The sequence below is a fragment of the Nothoprocta perdicaria genome, unplaced genomic scaffold (genome assembly GCF_003342845.1).
Source record: "Nothoprocta perdicaria isolate Ctin4 unplaced genomic scaffold, notPer1 scaffold_6, whole genome shotgun sequence".
NCBI classification, from domain to species: domain Eukaryota; kingdom Metazoa; phylum Chordata; class Aves; order Tinamiformes; family Tinamidae; genus Nothoprocta; species Nothoprocta perdicaria.
This window is the reverse complement of record NW_020455865.1, coordinates 2,001,497-2,022,233: the sequence shown is the minus strand read 5'-3', so window position 1 is coordinate 2,022,233 and position 20,737 is coordinate 2,001,497. Positions and strand designations below refer to the sequence as shown.

Sequence of the window (20,737 nt, the reverse complement as noted above, 5' to 3'; positions counted from 1 at the left end):
ATAAAAATCTGAAATACAACTTGATTTGTTAAAGCTTTCACCCTGGCGAGGCAATTCGTGTCCGTCCGGGCTGCCAGGACCTTTCCTGCCCCATTGGCACAATAGACACCAAGGGGAGCAAAGAAAAGCAGCATCTGCAGGACCCAGCCGGGCTGCCTGCAGAAAGGGAAAGGAGGAGGAAGAAAACAGAAAAGAGAGGAAATAGGATAACAGGGGAAAGGAAGGAAGGAAAGGAAGGAAGGAGAAGGAAGGAGAAGGAAGGAGAAGGAAGGAGAAGGAAGGAGAAGGAAGGAGAAGGAATAGAGTAAAAAGAGAAGGGAAAAAAAAAAAGGAAGACAACCCCAAATTGCTGGGGCCTCCAGCCCACGGCCAGTCCAGGTTATTAATGGCTTAAAGCTGTGATTTTTAAAGAGGTTTTTTTGTAAACAATTTTACTGTGTGATGGCGAGGGGCTGGCGAGGCGGCGGCGGCAGCGCCCGGGTCGGGCACCTTGTGCTTTATAGGCTCCTCTTAAAAAAAAAAAAAAATTACTTTTAAGTTTTAATATATGAATGTAAAAGTATATAAAGTTAACAAGTCGGTTTATTCACTGGGCAGTCAAATAAACCGATTACACATCAACATCTCAGAGTGTGCAAAAATAGATGAAAAATCCATCTGCTGTCTCCACTGCAGAGAGCGCCCCGTGGGACCAATGACAGCAGAACCGGGACCCAGGSTGGCACCAGGACCCATGGAAGCCCCAGGGTCACCGGGATCCACTGCATTCCCGGTGCTCACGGTGCCGCCAGGCCCCAATGCGTCCCTGGGATCCGTGATGCCACCGAGATTCATTGCATCCCTAGGGCCCATGGTGGCACCTTGGCAGCCCCGGAGCCCACGGTGCCCCCAGGACCTACGGCACCCCCAGGACCCGTCGCATTCCCCGGACCCGCTCCCGGGCGCGTGGTGAGGTCTCCGCCCTCCCCTTCCCGCAGCGAGGCGCGCTCAGAGCTCAGAGCTGCGTCTCGTCGCGGGTGTCGGGGCTGCGGGGGCCGCGGCGGGCGCTGCAGCTGCTCTTGTGGCTCTGGCCCTCGTTGGCCACGTGCGCCAGCGGGTCCGAGCGGATCAGGTACCTGCGGGGCAGAGCGGGCTCAGCGCGGGGCCGACCCCCCCACCCCGAACCGCCCCCCACGCCGGTGCCGCCGGCACCTACACGATGTCGTTGAGCTCCAGGCGCGTGTCGGGCGGCGGGTTGATGAGCACGTAGGAGAGCGTGTTCTGGTGGTCGTTCATCTCGTCTGCAAGAGCGGGGCGGGCGCTGCACGGCGGCCCCCGCGCCCCCCGCCCGCCCCCGAGCGCCGCTCACCTGGCTCCGCCGCGGGACGGGGACGCGGTAGTGCCGCACCCGCGGGGCGCGGGCAGCTCCCCCCACCCAGCAGCCGCGCCCCTCCTTTAGCAGCCTCGGAAAAGCTCCCTGGCGCTGGATGCGGAGCCGCCGCGGGCACCCGGAGGCGCCGGGGACCCCGAGGGGGCGGCTTGTCCCCGCGCTGCTCGTGGCCCCGGTGCCCGCACGCCCAGGGAGCGGCCTGAGCCCCCACGGCCCAAACAAGATCATGGGGGGATGGATGCCRGGAGCCAGGGGAGGTGCCGCGGGGATGGGGGGTGCGGGGGCACATGGATGGTGGGGGTGGTGGAATGGGGTGCGGGGCRGGAGGCTGCAAGGTTGGACACCGGGTGCCTCCCCCGTGGTGCCAGTGAGTGCCCACGGGCACCCACAGACAGGCCGCGGCTCCGGGATTTTCCTCCACAGCTCCCTGGCTGTCCCTGCTGCCTCTGCGGCTCTGCAGTGTGCAGGGGGCTGGGGGGATGTGGGTCTGGGGTACACAGGGTCTAGGGTGCAGGTGGGTTCATGGGCTCCGGGGTGCATTCGGCTGGGGGATGCCCATCATTCAGGGACGTGGATGTAGGGCTGACCCTGCCCCTCTGCCATGGGGGGACAGCACCTGCCCCCCGAGCCGCAGGGGAGTCCAGCTGTGTCCTGAGGTGTSCCGCAGCATCCCACAGTGTCCTGCAGCAGCCCCATGCCCAGCCTCACAGCCTGACCGTGCAGCAGGGGGGTGATGGGGATGAAGGGTCGGGGGTGCAGAGTCCCTGACCCTGCAGCGAGTACCGCCCCAGGGGGCAGAGCAGGGGCCACGCTCCCGTGTCGGGACACTCGTCCCCAGGACATCACAATAACCAAAACACCCTCCAGAGAGGGGCCCTGCCGCTGCAGCCCCAGCTCCAGCACTGCAAGGGCTTCCACAGCGGCAGCCATTCCCTAATGGAGCCTCGACCAGGCAAACCCCAGCTCTTCCCCTGCAGCAGGTCCAGCCCTGCCCACCACGGCGGTAATTGTGGCACATGGGGACCTGCCACCACCTTGCTGCTCCAGGAGGGCCACCAAGGCCACCCACATTCGCTGCATCACTGCTGCAAGGCCTGGGGCCGGTGCCCCCAGCCCACGGGGGCTCCCAAAGCGACACCAGGACCYGGGCGCCTCCACAGCAGCACCAACCACAACCCTGTCTTCACCTGCCACCAGCAGCCCCAGAGCCCGCGGAGCCGTGGGCAGGGGAGGCATCAAGGACAGCGGGGAGAGGCRGCCGTCGGCTCGCCCCACATCCTGCATCCCGCATCCCGCCTGCTGGAGCCTTCTGCTCCCTCGGGTGCCCTTCCATGGCACCTTCCTCTGCTTCTCTCCTTTGCCTTTCATCTCAGAACGGGGCCGCAGGGGGGAGGGCAGGGGGGGAGCGGAGCTGCCATGATCTTGTTGGGCGCTGCACGCCCAGAGCCCGCGGGACTCCCCGGGGAAGGGAATTACCTTGCAAATATCCCAGGTTTACCCGATTCATCACATCACTGGCTGTTAAATTTGCTACATCCTCTACAGAACATACAGGGAGAGGCACAGACATAAACAGAGAGAGAGAGAGAGGTCAGCAAGCGGCGGGGAGGGGGCAAGCGGCTGCTCCGGCCCGGCCGCGAGCGACGCTCCGGGTGGGAGCCGGGAGCGCGGCCCGGAGCGGCCCCGGCGGCTCCTCCGGCCCCGCGGCTCGGGGACAGGGACACCCCTGCGCAGCCTCGGCCTCACCCGGAGCGCTGACAGACTTAGGTGCCACCGCGGGCACTTTTGGAGGGGGAGCAGCRCCCGGGTCCCCCCGCAGGGTGATTCTGCAGGGGGGTTGCCCGGGGCGCTCGGCAGGACGTGGCGGGGCCGGAGGGCGCCCGGGGCGGAGCAGGAGCGCGGGGCGGGCGAAGCGGGCGGGACGGCGCCTGCACCGGCCCCCATGGGGCGGGTCTCAGCCGTGCACGTTAAACGTGGCCGCTGGGACACAGTCCTGAAGCCAGGAAACAGGGAGAGGACCAGAGCTCCCCGATTCAGTAAAGGTCCCCAGGGCAGCGGGGAGCCCCGGTCACCCTCCAGCCCCACGTCCCCCTGCACCGCTGGCACCGCCGTCCTTGGCCCCCCGCCGCGTCTCGGGGCCCCCCGCAGCGATGCCAAGAGAGGGGGCGGCCGCGTGGGCCCCGCTGCGCCCCGGGGACCGGGGCCGCGCGAGCGAGCGGGGAGCAAACAGGCAGCAGCACAGGATGGCTCACACCAGAGAAGGACAGCGAGAAAAAGAGAAAAACGAACCAGGAAAGCTGCGGCAAGAGACGTTGTCAGAACTGAGGGCAGCGACAGACTCCAGCAGCGACAGGGGACAAACCAAGCGCGGGGGGACGCGGCGGCGCGGCCGGGCCGTCGCTCACAGCGCCCGCCCCGCGGCACCAGCCCGGTTTTGCACAGAATGAAGCAAACCACTCAGCCCTGGGGGACGGAAACCTTCCCCCAGCGAATTTGCAGGCGCATTAAAACCTCTAGGGAAAGGGAGTGGGGACGGGGCACCAGCTCCCACCGGTTCCTCTCCCCCTGCGGCGCGGAGGGACCAGGGTCCGGAGCAGATGAGGAGTGAGGGCAACCGCGCGGGGCCACCACGACGCTCCCCATCCCTCCGAGTGCCGCCGGTGCCACAGCTGAGCACCGCTGGCCGTGGCACCAAGGGGCGTCTGGCTGGGGCACGCAGTGACAGCAAMGGGAACACACAGCGGGATGAGGCCCCGCTTGGGAGCGCCGGCTCCAGAGAACATCTGCCCCGTTACCTGCTCCGAGGATGCAGCAGCGGCGAGCGCGACCCGCGCGGCACTCACCATACCCCGTGGTGGGCAAGCCCAGGTGCTTCATGCGGTTTTTGACGAGCTCGGAGAGCTCCTGGCGCTCGGAGCGCCGGTAGAGGCTCAGGCGCTGCTGGCTGATCCACTCGGCTGTCTTGCTCGCGTGCTTGTTGCCCTTGCGGCTCAGGCGCCGGGCCCACTGCATGCTCTTGCGCCGCAGCAGCGGGTGCTCCGACTGGTCGCTGGAGCACGAGTTGCGGTGGTGGCCCGTCTTGATGCCCCAGTGCTCCTTCACRTCCTTGGTGTCCTCGCAGTCCTCCACGTTGATGGAGATCTGTGACTGCAAGCTTGGTGGGTCATGGGTGGGCACCACACTCAGGGGGGTTCCCGGTGGACCCCACGGTGCTGCGGGCATGTTCCCCTCCTTGGGAATGGCTATTCCCTACTCCTCTCCATGTACGCTCATCTAGCTCATCAGCTCTGCGCTGCCGAAAGCCCCTGGGCAGCCAATTTGGGATAAAAACATCCAAAGCGAGACAATGTGGAGGTCAATAGGCAGGTGACATCCACTGCAATAAGTTGGCCCCATCATGGCTCAAAGACGGGCACTGCCATTGCCTCCCCCCATGCCATGGCAAGGCTGAAATGCAAAGGAATCCCCAGCCACCCCCAGCGTGTGCAAAGGCCGGTGCAAATACTACTCACCTGCGCTCTGATGTCATGAGGCTGAACCAGGGGGGAAATAATGAAAAATGAAATAACGGTGTCATCACAGGTTCAGAAAACCAGCCCCACGACCCCACGGACACATACCCTCCACATCACATYACCCTCACCTCGGAGGTGGCGAACATGTGCGACTCTGTCCTATAAATACCAATGGGAATCTCGGCACTGGATGAGCAGAGCTTCTGGAAGAGGCGGCCGTACGTCCGGATCCACAGGTCATCCTCGGTGATTTTCATCTAGGCAAAACAAGGATAGAAGCCTCCTGGTTCTTGCTGTGCTCTTGAGCAGCAATGGGACACTTCTGCACTTCCCTCAAACCCAGCAATTCCAGAGCCCAAAATAAGCTGGAAAACAGATGGAGCAATTCCTTGGCCAGCCTTTGGAGAGGCCATGAGGGCTCCTGGTGGCCCTGGGCTTCCCACATGCAACATGGGGCATGACGGACCTGCCTCTGCTGCCYAATTTTCCTGCTGCCTGGAGGCTCCAGGCAGGACCAGGGCATCCCAACGTGTGGGTTCCAACACGCAGGAACTTGGCACCTACCGCACAGAGGTAGCCCGAGCCCGGCGTGGTGTCGAGGCCCAGCAGCAGCCTGGTGATGCTGATCATGTAGTCCTTCACGAACGACTGGCGGGAGACATGGGCACAGAAAGGATTCATCCAGTCATGTCCTGGATGTGCTCTTAGCCATGGAAACAGCCTTGACATTTGAGGCCCTTCCTGTGCCTCCCTGTCCCAAGGAGAGCACCTCGCACCCCAGAGCCCGGCCGTGGCCTCACCTGGTAGAGCAGCGTGTCCAACATGCTGATGCTGAAGACCCTGCCGGCGGCGAAGGGCAGCCGGAACATGAACGCCAGGTTGGAGCCGTTCTCCCGCTCTTTCTGGAAGGGGCACAGAGCAGCAGTGAGAGCCCCTGCACCTCTCACATCCCTCCACTGCATGAGCAAAACCACCCAGCTCATGGAGCTTCCCTGCTCTTGCTCTGATCTTGCAACACTCCCAACACAACACATAGACAAAGCAGCCCAAAGCCCAGACGCTGAACAAGCACACAAGCAATGGAAGGATGCAGATAGCTCAAGGATCAGTTGACCACACCTTGGTTTGCTGCAGGCTGTCTGGGACAGAAGCACCTTAACTACGGCAGCTACAGCATGCAGGAGAGCACAAGACCACAAAAAGCTCCGAATTAGGATGAACTCTCCAAACTCGCACACAAAGAAAGACTTTATCTTACCTTCTCTAGCTTGGAAAGGGCTAAGGAGTAACTGTCCTTTGCTCTGAACTGCATGAACCTCATGTTGGAGGGATGGGTCAGCTCCGTGATAATGCTAAGGCTGGGGAAGAGCCTGCAATGGGAGAGCGCCCTGTTTCTGTCCTGCAGCTTGCTCAGAAATAGAAAGCCTTCAGCATYGGAAGCTTGGAGTGTAGCCTGAGGAAGGCCAAAACCACCCGTGTGACTATCCCAGGGCTGGGAATGGGACTGCTGTTGCCTCGTGTGAGCCCCAATGCAGATGAGATGCACTCCCCAGCATCAGCACCTCCCACCTTTGCCCTTGCTTGTCCTGGTGCCAGGAAAGATGAGTGTCTGTGACAGTGACAGAGCCAGTGCCACGGTCACCTCTCACCTGAACATGGTCTGGACGTTGACAATCGTCTTGGCGTCCGCCATGTAGTCCTCTTCGGCACTCATGGTGCTCTCCTTGTCCACGACCACCAGGTTGTCCGCATAAATGATCCCGCAYTGCAGCAAGCTGTCCAGGCTGGCGGGTTCCCAAGGGAAGAGCACAGAGTCCCCCCCTCAGAAGTAGTCATGGGAGCAGGATGCAGAGATAGGGCTTGAGACACCCTGCTCAGAMACCCTCCAGAGAGAAAGCTTTGAACTAGCCCAGACTGCCCTCACCCCCAGCTCCTGCCCTGCTCCCCTCACCCAGAGCCCATTGGCCAACCCAAGCACTCAACCCAACCCAAGGTGCCGCAAGGTCTACATGGCAGCCAACCCTGGGGCTCCTCATSGCTCAGGATGGCTCCTCTCTTCCCTGCTACTAGGGGCAGACACATGTGGAGCTTGGGACAACCACTGCACATTTAAATAGCTCCGTAAGGAGCAGCAGAAACACCTACTTATCGATTGTGCCTTCCATGTAGTAAACCATAGGGAAACAGCAGATTGCTTCCAAGAAGTGGTGCTCTGGCCTGGAAGAAGGATGACAAAAAGCAAGGCAGTTCAGCAAACCCAAGAGAGGCAAAGTCATCCCTGCACAGCATTCCCAGGCCCGTGGGAGGAAGGGCACCGTGCTCCAGGCAGGACCCGGAGCCACAATGCCACCCCTCAACACCCAGGGGATGGAGGGAAGGTCTTGGTGTGATAGGAAACCTCCAAGGGGAAGTACTTGCTTGTTGTCCAGAAGCAACACGATGGGGTTTAGCTCTTTTCGGGACCGATAGTACGCACGAAGCGGGACGATGAAGTTATAGAGCCCGTTCCCGGCAGTCTCTGCCGAAACTATAATCAGTTTGTTCTTAAACCCGTAGGCCTTGGCGTCTTCAAAGCTGTTGTGTTTGCAGCCCTGTGCGGAGAAACGGGAGTGCAAAGTTCAGCACCCAGCTCACAGCCAACCATTCTGACCCTAAACCCTGGCAATTTGGGACAAGGAGCTGCCCTGCTCCTGGGAGCAGCTGCCCTGCTCCAGCCCTGCTGCTTCGCACCTTGTCCAGCCGCAGGCAGCAGAAAGGAGCTTTCTCGGGTAAAAGGTGGCACAGAGTTGGCGAGCTCCCGATGTACGGCGAGTTTGGCGGGTAGCCTTTGACATACCTGCAACAGAGGGAAACCCAGCGGTATAATGCCGTGGGGAGTTTTCCACGTGCACAGAAGTCAAAGGCTTGAGGAGCAGCAGAAGGAAGATAATGGCACATCCCAGGCAAGCGCTTTTCCCCGCTCTCCCACAGCAATTGGGAATTCTCCAAAAAAACACATATACTTGTGATTGCGAGGCGGGCAATAGCACCGCTTGTGTTTCTCCACCAGCGGTCCCAGGCTCAGCCTCACCAAAGCCCAACGCGAGCAGTGGCGGCAGCTCTGCCCGGCCGCGGCGGGCGCAGGCAACTCACTCCACCACGGCCGAGCCCTCCTCGTCCGACTGCGTCATCTCGTCCTCCGACTGGTCGCTGAGCAGGTCGCAGGGCAGCAGCGAGGAGGTGTCGGCCAGCTCGAGCACGGGCGCGATGCTGGGCCGCCGCGTGCCCGCGCCGTTCTCGGCCGGCAGCGCCAGCTTGCTGCTGTTGATGGGGCGACACTCAGTGTTTTGCAGGTCCATGGCTACTGTACCTGGGACGGGGAAGGGAGCACAGCGAGGGGCTCGATGAGGCGGCGAACGGGACTGTCAAACCCACAGGCGCAGCTGGAAACCGCCGCCAAGAGCCTCGGATGGGTCTTCATCAAATATCCCATTTTTGGTGCTTGTAAAAGCTGGGAATTTCACAGCAAGCCACATGCAGGAGCTGGGCACGTTCCCCCCTCCCGTCAGCCACCCCCTGACCACAACTGACCCACCGGAGCCCAAGCAGTTTCTCCCTCTCAATGCACTTTTGAGAAAGGTCCCTCCGCACRCGAGTCACACAAGGAGAACAGTGACAAACGCCGCTGAGCAGAGCACTGGATCTCCTTGTGCCCTAATCTATGCAAATCCAGGCTCCTGGGTACAAATGCATAAATGATTTGCCAGCAACCCAGGCTGCTARTGCAGCGCAGCCTCTCCAGACGCCCCCAAATTTGTTCTCCCCAGGTACAAGCTGGAAGTAATGACTCATGATGATTTTCACCCAACAAAACGCACTGCTTGCTGCAGCACAAACGATGCCATTCACCAYGGTGTGAATCACACGCGTGATTTAGGAGGTGGTCGCAGCGTTTATTCTCCAGCCGGGGCTTGGGAGAATTAGGCAGCCAAACACTATTAATGATAATGGTCCTCGAGAGCTTTAGCAAGGGTATTTGGGTTTGCTGAGAGCATCGGAGCTGCAAGCAGCAGAGATGCCCACGGCAGCTTTTTCCCTCCAGGCAGAGCTGGTGCTGCTGGCTCGTGTGTCGTCCCTTCGTGGCACTCACCCATGCTGGCGATGATGCTGTGCACGGGCAGGCGCGAAGGGCCGTCATAGCTGCCTGCAAAGCCCTTCTTCTTCTGCTTCTCCTCCTGCTTGAAGATGAAGGCCGAGTTCTCCTCCTTGGTGATGTTGATGTAGAAGCAGGTGTCGGACGCAGCCATGATATGGCGTGGCCCCGGGTTCAGCAGGATGCTCTTGTTCTCTTCCCGACGGATGCCGATCAGGCAGACTCCGTACCTGGAATATGAGCAGAACATGGACATTCAGGGAAAGCCCAGCCAGGCCCTGGCTCTCCAAGGCAAGGCCAGAGAGGAGCAAACATGCTCTGACCTCCTGCATCTTGCAAAGGCCGTGCAGCCCCAGGCCTTTCCCAAAGCTTCCCAGCTCTTGGATAAGAACACTCATGGCCATGGCCACCCAAGCACTCACTTCTTGTGCGCGTGGAAGGCAGCGTAGGTGAAGCTCTTGCCCTCGTACTCCATGAAGAACTTGCTGTCGCCCATGCGGATGTGGTAGACCTCGTTGCCCGAGCAGCGCCCGTACATCCTCTGCCACTGCTCCGGGGACTCCTGGCCCTCCCTGCAGGCGACACACAGGCATCACACGGTGTCCCCAGCTGTCCCTGGCACCAGGGGCACTGGGCGGGAGGAGGAGATGGGGCTGGGACTGGGATTCCCCCACCCTGGACCTTGCTGTCTGTGCCGCTCCTGGATAGAGACCTGGCCCACGGCAGTGCTAATRAGCTGCGTTTCAGACCAGCAGCGATAAGATTATAGCAACGTGTTTCAATACATTGTCAGTGTTTGCAGGCTAAGGATGATCTCATTTTAATTTCTGATTTTTAAGTGCCTTCTTATTTAATGAAAGCTCCCATGGAGGGAGCCTCAGAAGCGGAGCCGAGAGCAGATGTTTGCAGGCAGCTCCTCACAGGGGGTACAGTCTCTCCTAGAAAGGGTAGCTYAGCACTCTGCTGTCTCACATAACCCAAAACCCATTAAATTGCACTCAAGACCGAAGGGCCATGCAGGCCTGGCTTTCCTGTGAGCCGTGCATGGACCAGCCCAAAACTGGGGGTGCATTTGGGAGCACGGGGCGCAGGGCAGGCGCCGCAGGCACTCACTGTCCGCGCGAGGTGTGCACCAGCAGCGTGATGAGCGTRGAGGTGGCCGGGCACACGCAGTTCAGCGCCAGCATGGCGTATTTGCACTCCTCCTCGCACACGACGTGATCTGCAAGGCAGGGGCAGGACAAGGAGAAGCAACGCGCGGGGAGCACCACGCACCGTGCCCATGCCCACAGGGGCAAGGAGGCACATGGCTGGAAACCCAGCAAGTGAATGAGGCCCCACGCAGGTCCCCGCCGCAGCCAGTGCGATGCCACCAGGGTGTTACCCCATGGGGCTCTGCTCAACAGCCAACAGTTCTTTCTAAAGAGGGGTCAGAGCCCCAAAAGCCCGTGACAGAGGGTCTGACTTGAGGCCGGGTGCTGGACCTGCTCTCTTCCTCTCTGACCTGCTCAGCCCGCRCCACCAGTTCAGCAACACTGCTGATTGCTGCAAGCTTCTCCTTCCAAGGCTTCCAAGGGGCTRAAGGGCCTGAAATATCTGCCCTACAGCCCAAAGACACTGGGAGGACAAGCAGGAAAGAGAGCCCTGGACRCTCACCGTGTCCCCCTCTCGGCTGCCACCACTCGATCCCTGACCCCAGCACTCACCAGCAAACTTGACGTGAAACTTGTTCTCGGGCTTCAGGATCTGCACGTAGAGGGGACAGTTTGGAGCAAAATCTTTCACAGCCCAGGCTCTCAAGATGGTCTGATGATCCTAGGGAAAGAGAACAGCAAGAACTGCAATCCGACAGCTTATTTTTTCTTTCTAGGAGTGAGATTGGCTCTAAAGCATCGCTGACACCGCGAAGACCCAAGCAAGGACTCGTGAAACATTCACATCCCATGCCTGTCCTGGCAGCAGGGGACAGAACAACCTTGCCCACTGCCCAACCCAGGCCTTAAAAACGGGCATCTCTGTGCGCCGGTACCGCAGTGCCGCCTTACCGCTGCCGTGCGGTCCACCTCGTTCCGGCTGCTCAGGATGAAGCAGGCTTCTCCATTGTCCATCCTGCAAACACGGAGCAGGGATGCTGGGAAGCGCACGGAGCCTCAGCCCCGGGCAGGGACYGCACGGGGGCCCTCATTGCCCTCTCCTGCTGCTCTGTGCGCAATTAAAACTCAGCTTTCCCAACCAGCCTTGAGCAAGCAGAGCCCAGGCAAAGCACAGGGACCTGAGAGCGGCTTCTGAGACGGTGGAGAAAGACTCGGCAAGCCATGAAAAGCTGCCTGTGTCAGCAGGCAAGAGAGAGGGAGCCAGGGGACAGTGCAGTCTTAGGGAAGGAGGAACACGTGTTCCAGCCACACAAATTTCAGGCTCAGATAGAGCTGGGGCAGGGCTGTGTCCCAGAGGTTGGGATCCTCTTCRCACCTGGGACAACGCGTGGGGAATCAGAAGGAAACGGGATCCTGCACAGTCACCCATGCCGGGGATGTGGTGGGGGGCCGCGGTTTTGGTAGCCTCCCRCAGGAGCCAGACCATATCCTGGCTGGATCCCAGCACAGCGCTCTGCTCACTTGGCTCGCATGAGATCCTGGTCCTTCAGCGCCGAGCCCTGGAGGTAAATCACTCGCTGCGACCACAGGGGAATCTGAAGGACTCGCCGCACTTGGATATCCATCTCYGTTGGGCACAGTATCACCACGTAGTAGTCCTGGGAAAAGCAGGCTCGTGTTGGCACGCAGAGCCCTGCACGTTAGCTCAGACACAGCGTTTTGCTGCCTGAGCAAGCAAGCCCTCCAGGGCTTTCAGTATTTGCTCCTCGTGCCATAATACATCTYCTGCACCTGCTCTTGGGTCTTGCAGAGCAAATCACCGTCTCGGTTTGCACAATGAGCCCAGTGCAGGCACATCTGGCTTTGGAGGTACGAGTGCGCGGTGCATGCACAGCTAAGCGGAAAYGCTTGCAATTAGAGAAATTAACAGCATTGTATAGATTGAATACGTGAGCAATGGYAATGAAGTGTATGCTGAATTTGGAATGAAATGCAAATCTAAAATGCATCGGTGATGCACTTGCAGGGAGATCCCTCGTTATGTGAGGATATTCCGTGCAGAGCTGGGTAAATCCCAGCGAGACTCAGCAATTACTGCTTCTGTTTCTACGCAAGATACTGTTATGGGAAATCCTTGCACTTAAATAGCCTGCCTAGGCTCTCAGGCACTGGTGGCGGCCAGGCCCTACCTGCAGGCGCGGGTGGGCGTAGAACTCGTTGAGGAAGTCCATGAGCAGATCGATCTTSAGCGAGCTGACACACAGCACCACGTGCTTCTCCGTCTGGGCACGGTGGCGGCTGTAGTTGCCCCCCGACTTCTGCCGCTCCATCCACAGGTAGACCAGCTCCTCAAACTGCAAGCAAAGCACAGGGCTGATGGCCTTGGAGGTGGGGAGCACCTGGTGATGCCYCACAGAGCTCTTTCAGCCAGACATCTTTCCAAAACAGTCACCCCATGCCAGAGACCCACCACCACCRTTCCTGCTCCATCTGGCAATTGGTTGCTCTTCCAGGAGATTGAGAGCAAGATATAAAGCCTGATAAAATGCACAGGCCCTGCTTTTGGCTTCTTCTTCTAAAGGACAGCAAGAAATAATTTTTTGCTATCAAGTCCCATCAGAAGCCTTTGCCAAGGAGGCCTCCTCCATCCTTCAACCAATGTCCARGTGGAAAGGAACCGTTCAGGGCTGTGGCCATGGCCAGGACTGGCAGCAAGGCTTTCTTTTTTTCCCAAATGCCCTACACTGACCACCAGGACTCAACTGCATTGTGACAAATTTTCAACACAGTGAAAATTACATCCCTTAGCGAATGTCTCCTTTGCATTTCACCGACACTGGCTGCTAAACTCAGTGTCAGGCAGCTGGAGAGCTGTCCTAACTGAAGCTCTGCGTGTTACTGTGTCTCAGGCCAGCCCTGCACCCTCTGCTCCCACTGCCCCTAGGCTCTCACCTGAAGTGGCAGCACAACCAGTGCAACACAAATCATTATAACAACCAGGAGCTGAGAAGGCCAAATCTTCGGTGTCACGTCGCCGTAGCCCACAGTGGAGAAGGTGACAATGCAGAAATAGAAGGACTTGAAGAGGGAGAGCTTTTCTCCTGCTCTTTCTAAGTGCTGGATGCCGCAAGTGCTGCAGGAGGAAAGCACATGTCACAGCCAAGCTCCCAGCCCTTGGGRTGTGCAGTGTGCCCTTACCTCCTGCTGAAGCCAACGGGGAATTCCAGAAGGTGACCTGCAGCTCCCTTGGAATAAATTTGTCTGCAACATGTGCTCAGCATCAGCAGTGGATTTACATCACCAGCAAAAACTGATTCAAATCACAGCACTTGTAGGTTAGAGTTAGACTCAACTGCTCACCAAAAYACTACCAGAAAATCTGGGTCCTAGCTCCTTCACAATAAGGCTATGTCACAAACGGAGGGAAAACTACTTAAAAAAAAGTAATAAAATAAAAGGACACAATCAACCATCCCAGTCAGCTTCTGGAGGGRCTCAACCTGCATGAAGGGTCCTCACATCTAAGCCTGAGCCCCTGCAGCAAGCAGGAGGCAAGCGATGCCTCCATCCTGCCTGTTCCCTTCTCAGACAGAGCTTCCCCAATTAGGCACCAGGGCACCTGGCAGACCCGCGCTTCCAGAGGCATCTTGCTGAGGAGCCACAGCACGTAAGCAGCCTTGGAACTCAATCTCCAAGAAAACAAGCGACAGCCCCAGCGCACAGAAGGCGCCATGGGCACAGGGTGCTGATGAGCTTAGACATCACATTAGCCTTTAACAAGTGCAGATCGTCTGTGTTGTCGGAGACTTGGGGCCCGAGAGCTCCGAATCCCTTTCTTTCAGCGGCTTCATTGGTTCCCTGTGCTCCAAGCCCAGAACACGGAGCCAGGGGAGGACTCGGGCAGCCTGGTTGGGAGCTGGGCACTCGGTGCAGACAGGGAGGTCTTTCSAACCCCTGCCCTTGCTCTTTGCAAGGGCCCTGTTAATTAGCAAGGACCCAGTGGCTGATTACACCAATGAATTCAGCAACCATGGTAACTTCTTCCCAAGAGCAGCACACTCTTGGGCTCTCAGAGCCAGGAGTGTGGTGGGATGCACGAGCCATCGCAGCTGGACCTGTGTCCAAACCTGGGTCCCCTTTGGAAATGACTGGCTTTGTCCCTGACTCAATGGCTGTTACTGCCCCGCTCCAAGACTCCTGAATTTATATAAGCTGTCTCCCGCAGACAGCTCCCTCACCCTGATATGCTCCAATTTTAAAAATTCTGTTAAAAATCATGTAATTAGAGATGGCAATTAGCTCCTAAAATAGGAATTGATCTTCTTTTTGTTAAATGTTCTGGGAAAGAGAGCAAAGTAAGGAGAAGCTCTGAGTCAATGTCTGCAGTGCAGGAGTCAGAGCTGCGGAGCTGGAGGGTGATCCCGGCCACGCAGCTCTGGCCAAGTCAAAGCTGAGCTARGCCTGGGGTCTGGGTACAGCAGCCTCAGTAGGAGCCCTCCTGATTTCAAAACTCTCTCTTAGTTTAACAGAACAGGGATTGGTCACGTTAGTGAAGGGGAGACATCAAAGACGCACAAGTTCACTCTGATCAACAGCCCTGAAGCTTTTCTTAAAGCATACAAAGCACCAGGCTAAAGGATCAGGCTAGGAGATAGTGCTCGGAGATGGAGGAAGAGACTCCTCCAGCTTCTCAAATCACCTATCACCTCCCTGCCTGGGATCATCTCCCCAGGGCTTGATGCAGAGCTGCCTCCTGGAGCTCCCACCAACGTGGAGCCTCCACCTGCTCCCTGTTCCACAGCATGGAGACCTGGAATGAATGCATTGGGAAGAAGGGGGATCAGCAACACAAAGAGCAGCACTTACCCCGTGAAAACCAGGCACAGCAGGGTGCAGATGAGAATGAGCACTTGGTTAAACATYGCAGACTGGGTCCTTTGTATGGCTCGGTGCAGGTCATTCTGTGAAGAAGGAAGAGAGGTCTCACCAAGTTGCAGCAGCTATGGCTAGAGCTCACAGTAAAGCACTGCTGGCTCCAGCCATCCAGCTCAGAGGGACATCAGGCCAGAATGTGGCCCTTTGAAAAGACATTGGGCTGTGCAAGGAGTAGCATCAGTTCATGTCAGCCCACATGCAGGATGCTGCAGGGAGCTGCGATAGACAGCTCAAGAGATGAACATGGGAGTGGAGGAGGTATCTCTGACCCCACTGTGTTATCATAACCCAGGGAACACCGGACTGGTCCCTACACAGAGCCCATGGAGTCCTGAAGGTGGCAGAGCTGTGGCACCAAGGCGGGCGCTGGTTGGGATTGCTGCAGCTTTCATCACTATTGCRAAAAAAAAGCTGGGATGCAGTGGATGGGATATGTTTGATTACTCACTATCATGTTCTCCAGGGCATACTTGGCAAGCCAGCAGTTCAGGAAAACCGGAATGAATAAATTCCGTAAAGGAGGCCAGAATATCTACAAAAGCAAGAGTTACGCACAGGTTGACTTGAAAAACTCAGCATAAAGCATAAAGCATTCTTTACCAAAAATAAAGACATAAACAGTCAGTTCCAGCCCTATCAGTAGGAGGTTCATTTCCAGAAAAATCCCTGCTCTCTGCAGAGGCCGTCGCTGACGGCCGACATCGCTCCCGCGACTGCAGTGGAGCARCTGAAAATGGAAGACATTTTTTGGGCTTACGCTCCAGAGAAAGTCATTATATTGAAAAACACTGAAGCAAAAATTCCCTGCCAGCTTTAAATACTTGGCCAGACATTCTCTTCTCTTTATTTCACTATTAAACAGCAGTACTTACTAAACTTATAGTTGCTTTAAAATACCAATAGTGAATACTCACGGTGATAATAAAGGGCACTGTGTTGATCATTTCAAGGATGAAGGAAATGCGAAAAATCTGTTCCCAGATATTCCCCTGGAATTAAATAAAGAGCGTTAATTGAATAAGCTTAAAGATACACAGAAGKACAATTGAAAAGCTCCCACTGAGAGCAGCCAGGGAGATGCTGCCGTTTGCCTGGGGGAAGGCAGAGGTGACAGTGGTGACAGACCACGGGAATGGGAGGACTTCCCAAAACACTTGATTTCTGCCATGGAGAGGTCAGGTTGAAGGTGACTGTTCTCATTAAAAGCAGGAGACAAGGCTGTTTCTTGCAAAAGTGCTTCCTTAATGCAAAATCCCAATCTCTGCAAAGGGCCACTGAGACCATTGAGAGCCCCAGGTAAGGGAAAGAGACCGCAGGTCAACGCAGGACTGAGTTTAGTGCTGAGTCTGCATCCAGGCCTTGAATCTTTAGAAATGCAGAGCACTTCAACAGAGGGGCTCATTTCTGGCCCACTTTAAAACCCAGTTGGCCTCTGCAAAAGCTAGACCTGGTCTGAATTTCAAGCAAAGTGGAAGAAGAGAAGTGCTGGCTCAGCTCTGCTGAAGAGTCAAACAGCAGCTCCGCGGGGATACAGAGCAAAGCAGGTCATGGTTCCGTGTGTGACAGCGCTAAGGCTGACGTGCCCCAGGGCACCCATCCCTGGCTGGTGGCTCTGGAGTGCCCACGTGGAGCAGGATGCTGGAGCGCTCCCGACAGCACCCTCACCTTGTAGCTGAGATAGATGAGCAGCATGGTCTCGAGGAAGCTGATCAGAGCTATGCTGACCTGCGGGAGAGACGGGCAAATGCTCCTTAGGGTCCATTCGATGCCTCYTCAGCCTTGCCAGTGCCTTCCCCTTGCTTGCTATTCTGAACTAAAAACCTGGCTTCGTTTCTGCTCATCAAAAAACTGTTTTTCCCCATCTGCTCTGGGACAAAACAAGCCCAGGGACATGCTGAGAGCAGAGCATCAGCCCATATGATATAAATACAGCAYGGCTTCTGCATGACACTGCCCGAGGTCTGGACACTCACCTGGACAGCCCACAGGGGCGTTTTTCTATCCACCCAGAAGATATGGGACCTGCAAAGAAGAGTCACGGTCTGCTAGGGCCATTAGCAGAGCTGTCACCACACAGGGAACACAGGACTCAGTCCTCTGTGTGGAGAATCGGCTTCCCCAGGGATGCAGCCCCTGCCCATCGGGATCGCGCAGCCACCACTCACCAGTTGATCTGGGTGGACTGGTTGAAGAGCGTGAGGTTCTGCTTGTCGCATTCCCAGCTGTGGTGGAGACACGAGGCGCAGTGAGGGGCAAAGGGGCCGCCCAGGGCCCCTGCCCACCCTAACCCGGGCTCTCCAGCACCTCTGGGACACGCTGGGTCCTTCCCATGGAGGGCAGCAAAGCACTAATTCCCATGGAGCACCCCAGCTCATGCAGGGAAAAAAAAAATGCATGTGTGGGATAAACAACGCAAGGGCAGGGTAAAAATAGGCTCCTACGCAGCCCCAGAACAGAGTGATGCATGTGGCATCTGTCACCCCGGGGACCTAGATGGCAGAACGCGTTCCCTTCCCTGATGCTCGGAGGGCTTTTGGCATCAGAGCTGGGGAGAGGCCCGCACGGGACGCGGCGCCGCGCGGCACCCACCAGCTCTCGCCCTCCTCGGGGTTGTCGAGCAGCACRCGCACGATGTAGAGCAGGCAGGTGAGCAGCTTGAGGGAGAAGTTGAAGAGCCGGATCCTGAGGCCTGCGGGAGGGAGAGCGGGTGCTCGCGGGGCCGCGGGCCGAGCTGCAGCGCCCTGGAGCCGCGCTAGCCCCTCGCGGGCTCCGGCTGTGCTGCTCGCTGGCCCGGGGCTTGCAGCACCTCCTGCCTTGGACACGGCTCCGTTCTGCTCCGCTGCACCCMAAACCTGCCCTGCCTGCCAGGGGCTGCCCCCCAGCAATCCTGGAGCTGCGCAGAGCGGCTCGGGGCAGGGTGGACAGTGACTAAAAGCAGCTGCTTTCCTAGCTTTCCCTTCTGAGCCAGGGCCTTGGGTTATTATTCAAGTTGCAAGTGGCAAACCCATTGCGTTTTCATTAAAACCTTCCTCGCGGGCAGGCGGGTGTGCTGAGCCCCRGCTTCTTACCAAGAAAGAAAAACAGGGATTTATAACTGAACTAGYAGATTCTTCCCAGAGAAAGAAAACAAATCCCACTGCTATGCCGTGGGGCTGATCCATCCCGAAGCTGGGCACGGGGCTCCCCATCCACCTCCCCACGGAGGAGCCGGAGGCGATGGCAATGGCACTTACTTGAGCGCTGGTTCTTGATGAAGAAGAGCTTGAGGCGCTCCTTGAAGGTGTTCTCGTTCACGTAGAACTCCACCTGCACCCTGCGGGCAGAGGCGGGCACGTGAGCACCGCTGCGCCCACCCACGGCCCCGCGCCAAGGAGCAGCCCCGGCGCCCCGGAGGAAAATCCCCCCTGTTGCTAAGGAACCACAACTTGGCCGTTGTGGAAAACCCGGCTCTGCCAACCAGCCCGGAAMTGTAACGCTCGGAGCCTCCGATGCAGCCGGGAAGTAAAGGCAGGATGGGGAGGATGCTGGAAACCTGCGGGAAGCAGCCGTTAATATTGCAAATTCCCAGCGTGCAGAGGCCCTGCGGCACTTGTTGCCCTCTGCTCCATCAGCCTCTGCACCGACCCCGCTCCTGCCTCCCTCGAGCTTCTCCTCCTGCCCTGAGCCCAGGTCAGCCCTGCGAGGCCCTGTGGACAGCAAAGACATTTTATAGCTCTTCCAGGCTCTGGAATTTTATAATCTCCCAGCCTGGGGTTACAAGCTGTGCTCAAGCTAAGGGGTGGCTTTCTAGTACCTGCTTCGTGCTCTGAGCAAGACCCAGCTTCAGCATCACTAAGCCTGGAGTCAAGTGCAATGAGTTTGCAAATTCTCCCATTTTGCTGTATTCAACATCAGAGTCTCTGACATTAATATCAGGAAATCTCTGCTGGTTTTTAGCTGCCCACAAAATCACCGGGTTCTCGTTACCTGGGCCCAGATCAAGTCAAACACACTCAGAGTGACACGCACTAAATGTACAACCCCRTGTTCTCCACCAGTGCAATCCGCTGGCGCACAGGGTGCCAGCTCCGGTCACACATGTCCCTCGGCGCGCATGGTTCYGAGCGGGGACAGGTGACAGGAGGCTGTGCCAGCTCCAATACAAGGGGGATCGGCAGATATCTGCTGAGCAGTAATGCCAAGACTTCCTGGGAAAGGCTTTAGCGAGGGGMGCTCCTGCTCCCTGCGTTTGGGAATCCATCCATGCCAAAGCGAGGGCAAAGACGCCAGTTTTCCCGGTTTTCCCAAGGCTCCGCAAGGCCAGCACRCTCTGGCTGCTCCCTTGGCACTGCCGCTGAAACCGGACACCAAGCRGCCACCTCTTCTCACAGACCTGCAGGGCTTAAAGACCCTTAGGTGCTTTTTAAAGCAAACCACCCTGTGAACCCCAGGATCCCCAGGCTCCGGCCCCTCTGCTGCAGGTGCCGTCAGGGCCGTTTGTCTGCACCTTACCAAGCCCGAGCAGTTTTGTCTTCTCCACTCAGTTATTTACTGTGCTTTATTAATCTAAGATTTGAGGCAATTTCCTCAGAAACGGGGAGCTTCCCCCCCCAAAAAAAGATGCAGTAATTAGTGCTGTAAAGCACTGAACAGGCACAGCTCCGGTAAAATGAGACAGTGAGGAAAACAGGAGGCAGCAACCACTCGAGAATCGCGTCTGCTCCAGAGAGCCAGGAATGAACATGTTAKAAATGCACTACCCAAAAAAGCTCAATCTCACCCCAAAGCACAGGGCGGGGATCGGTGGCAGAAGGTGACAACGCTGCCATTACAGCAAAGCAGCAGCCCAAAGAGCTTCTTTGCCCCAGACTTACATGAGCGGCGGTGGAAAACACACGGCCGGGAACCCGAGAGGCGCCCGAGGCTCCTGGCCAGGGTGGTGACGCGGCCACCAAACCCTGCCCAGCGGCTCCCGAAGGGCTCCCGCCTCCCCCGACGGGAATCGCCCCCCGCTCGGGGCCAAGCGCCTGCACTGCAAGAAACAGGCCTGGAAATAGGTGCATATATATATATATATATATATATACACACACACACACACACATATATATATACACACATACACATATATATATATACACATATGTGTATGTGTGTGTATTATGTATTAAGCATCTTTCTGCATCCAGAATCCCTGTTCTCACAGTACAACTAGGCAAAAAGAGGTATTCTCAGCTAGGAAATCATCTCAAGGAATTATCTCTATCGTTAGCAGGGTATTTCAGAGATATCTGAAATAAATATATAGATAGAGAGATAAATAAATAAATAAAAAGAACAGAAATCTCTGCAATTAGGTGGCTGCCAGCACCTGTCTCTACAAGGCAGCGCCGTCTCAGAGGAGCCCCTGGCTTGGCCAGAGCTCCGGCTCAACCTTAAGCCAGGCTCCGTTTTGCTCCCCACACCAAAGGAGGGGCTGGATGGAGGGAAAAATGCAGCTTGGGGCTGTCTTAGGTTATTTTTTTGGTGGAAAGCAGGTTCCAAGCAGCCACCCTTGGAAACGCTCTGCCCGGGAGCCAGAGCGGCAGGAACCGCAGAGCCTCCAGGGCAGCCTGGGCCTCCCTCCCGCTCACGACATCAGGGGAGCAATGCCCAAAAACCCAAGCACAAACATCTGCGGGACAACCAGGCGGGCGGGAAGCTCCCACGCGGG

The 20,737-nt window shown here is 57.5% G+C and overlaps 1 protein-coding gene across 4 annotated transcripts in view; it reads right to left on the bottom strand.

Annotated features, from left to right (window-relative positions):
• Window positions 1-939: 939 nt before the first annotated feature.
• The window catches only part of KCNT1 (potassium sodium-activated channel subfamily T member 1), a 42,225-nt gene continuing 22,427 nt past the window's right edge, over window positions 940-20,737 (bottom strand). For 2 of the 4 annotated variants that reach the window (XM_026049480.1, XM_026049477.1), the window contains 30 exons: window positions 18,279-18,358; window positions 17,635-17,734; window positions 17,211-17,267; window positions 17,019-17,067; window positions 16,711-16,770; window positions 15,960-16,034; window positions 15,494-15,577; window positions 14,977-15,071; window positions 13,063-13,243; window positions 12,300-12,464; window positions 11,632-11,768; window positions 11,062-11,125; window positions 10,723-10,831; window positions 10,130-10,238; window positions 9,439-9,588; window positions 9,014-9,246; window positions 8,017-8,233; window positions 7,615-7,720; window positions 7,303-7,475; window positions 7,030-7,101; window positions 6,534-6,668; window positions 6,143-6,254; window positions 5,685-5,786; window positions 5,449-5,532; window positions 5,013-5,141; window positions 4,882-4,902; window positions 4,213-4,516; window positions 2,846-2,908; window positions 1,196-1,280; window positions 940-1,115 (listed from right to left, as the gene is read on the bottom strand). In XM_026049480.1, coding sequence (XP_025905265.1) covers window positions 995-1,115; window positions 1,196-1,280; window positions 2,846-2,908; window positions 4,213-4,516; window positions 4,882-4,902; window positions 5,013-5,141; window positions 5,449-5,532; window positions 5,685-5,786; window positions 6,143-6,254; window positions 6,534-6,668; window positions 7,030-7,101; window positions 7,303-7,475; window positions 7,615-7,720; window positions 8,017-8,233; window positions 9,014-9,246; window positions 9,439-9,588; window positions 10,130-10,238; window positions 10,723-10,831; window positions 11,062-11,125; window positions 11,632-11,768; window positions 12,300-12,464; window positions 13,063-13,243; window positions 14,977-15,071; window positions 15,494-15,577; window positions 15,960-16,034; window positions 16,711-16,770; window positions 17,019-17,067; window positions 17,211-17,267; window positions 17,635-17,734; window positions 18,279-18,358 — 3,472 coding nt within the window. In that variant the 3' untranslated portion in view covers window positions 940-994. The remainder of the gene's footprint in view (window positions 1,116-1,195; window positions 1,281-2,845; window positions 2,909-4,212; window positions 4,517-4,881; window positions 4,903-5,012; window positions 5,142-5,448; window positions 5,533-5,684; window positions 5,787-6,142; window positions 6,255-6,533; window positions 6,669-7,029; window positions 7,102-7,302; window positions 7,476-7,614; window positions 7,721-8,016; window positions 8,234-9,013; window positions 9,247-9,438; window positions 9,589-10,129; window positions 10,239-10,722; window positions 10,832-11,061; window positions 11,126-11,631; window positions 11,769-12,299; window positions 12,465-13,062; window positions 13,244-14,976; window positions 15,072-15,493; window positions 15,578-15,959; window positions 16,035-16,710; window positions 16,771-17,018; window positions 17,068-17,210; window positions 17,268-17,634; window positions 17,735-18,278; window positions 18,359-20,737) is intronic. The other 2 variants (XM_026049479.1, XM_026049478.1) reach the window with 1 other exon arrangement.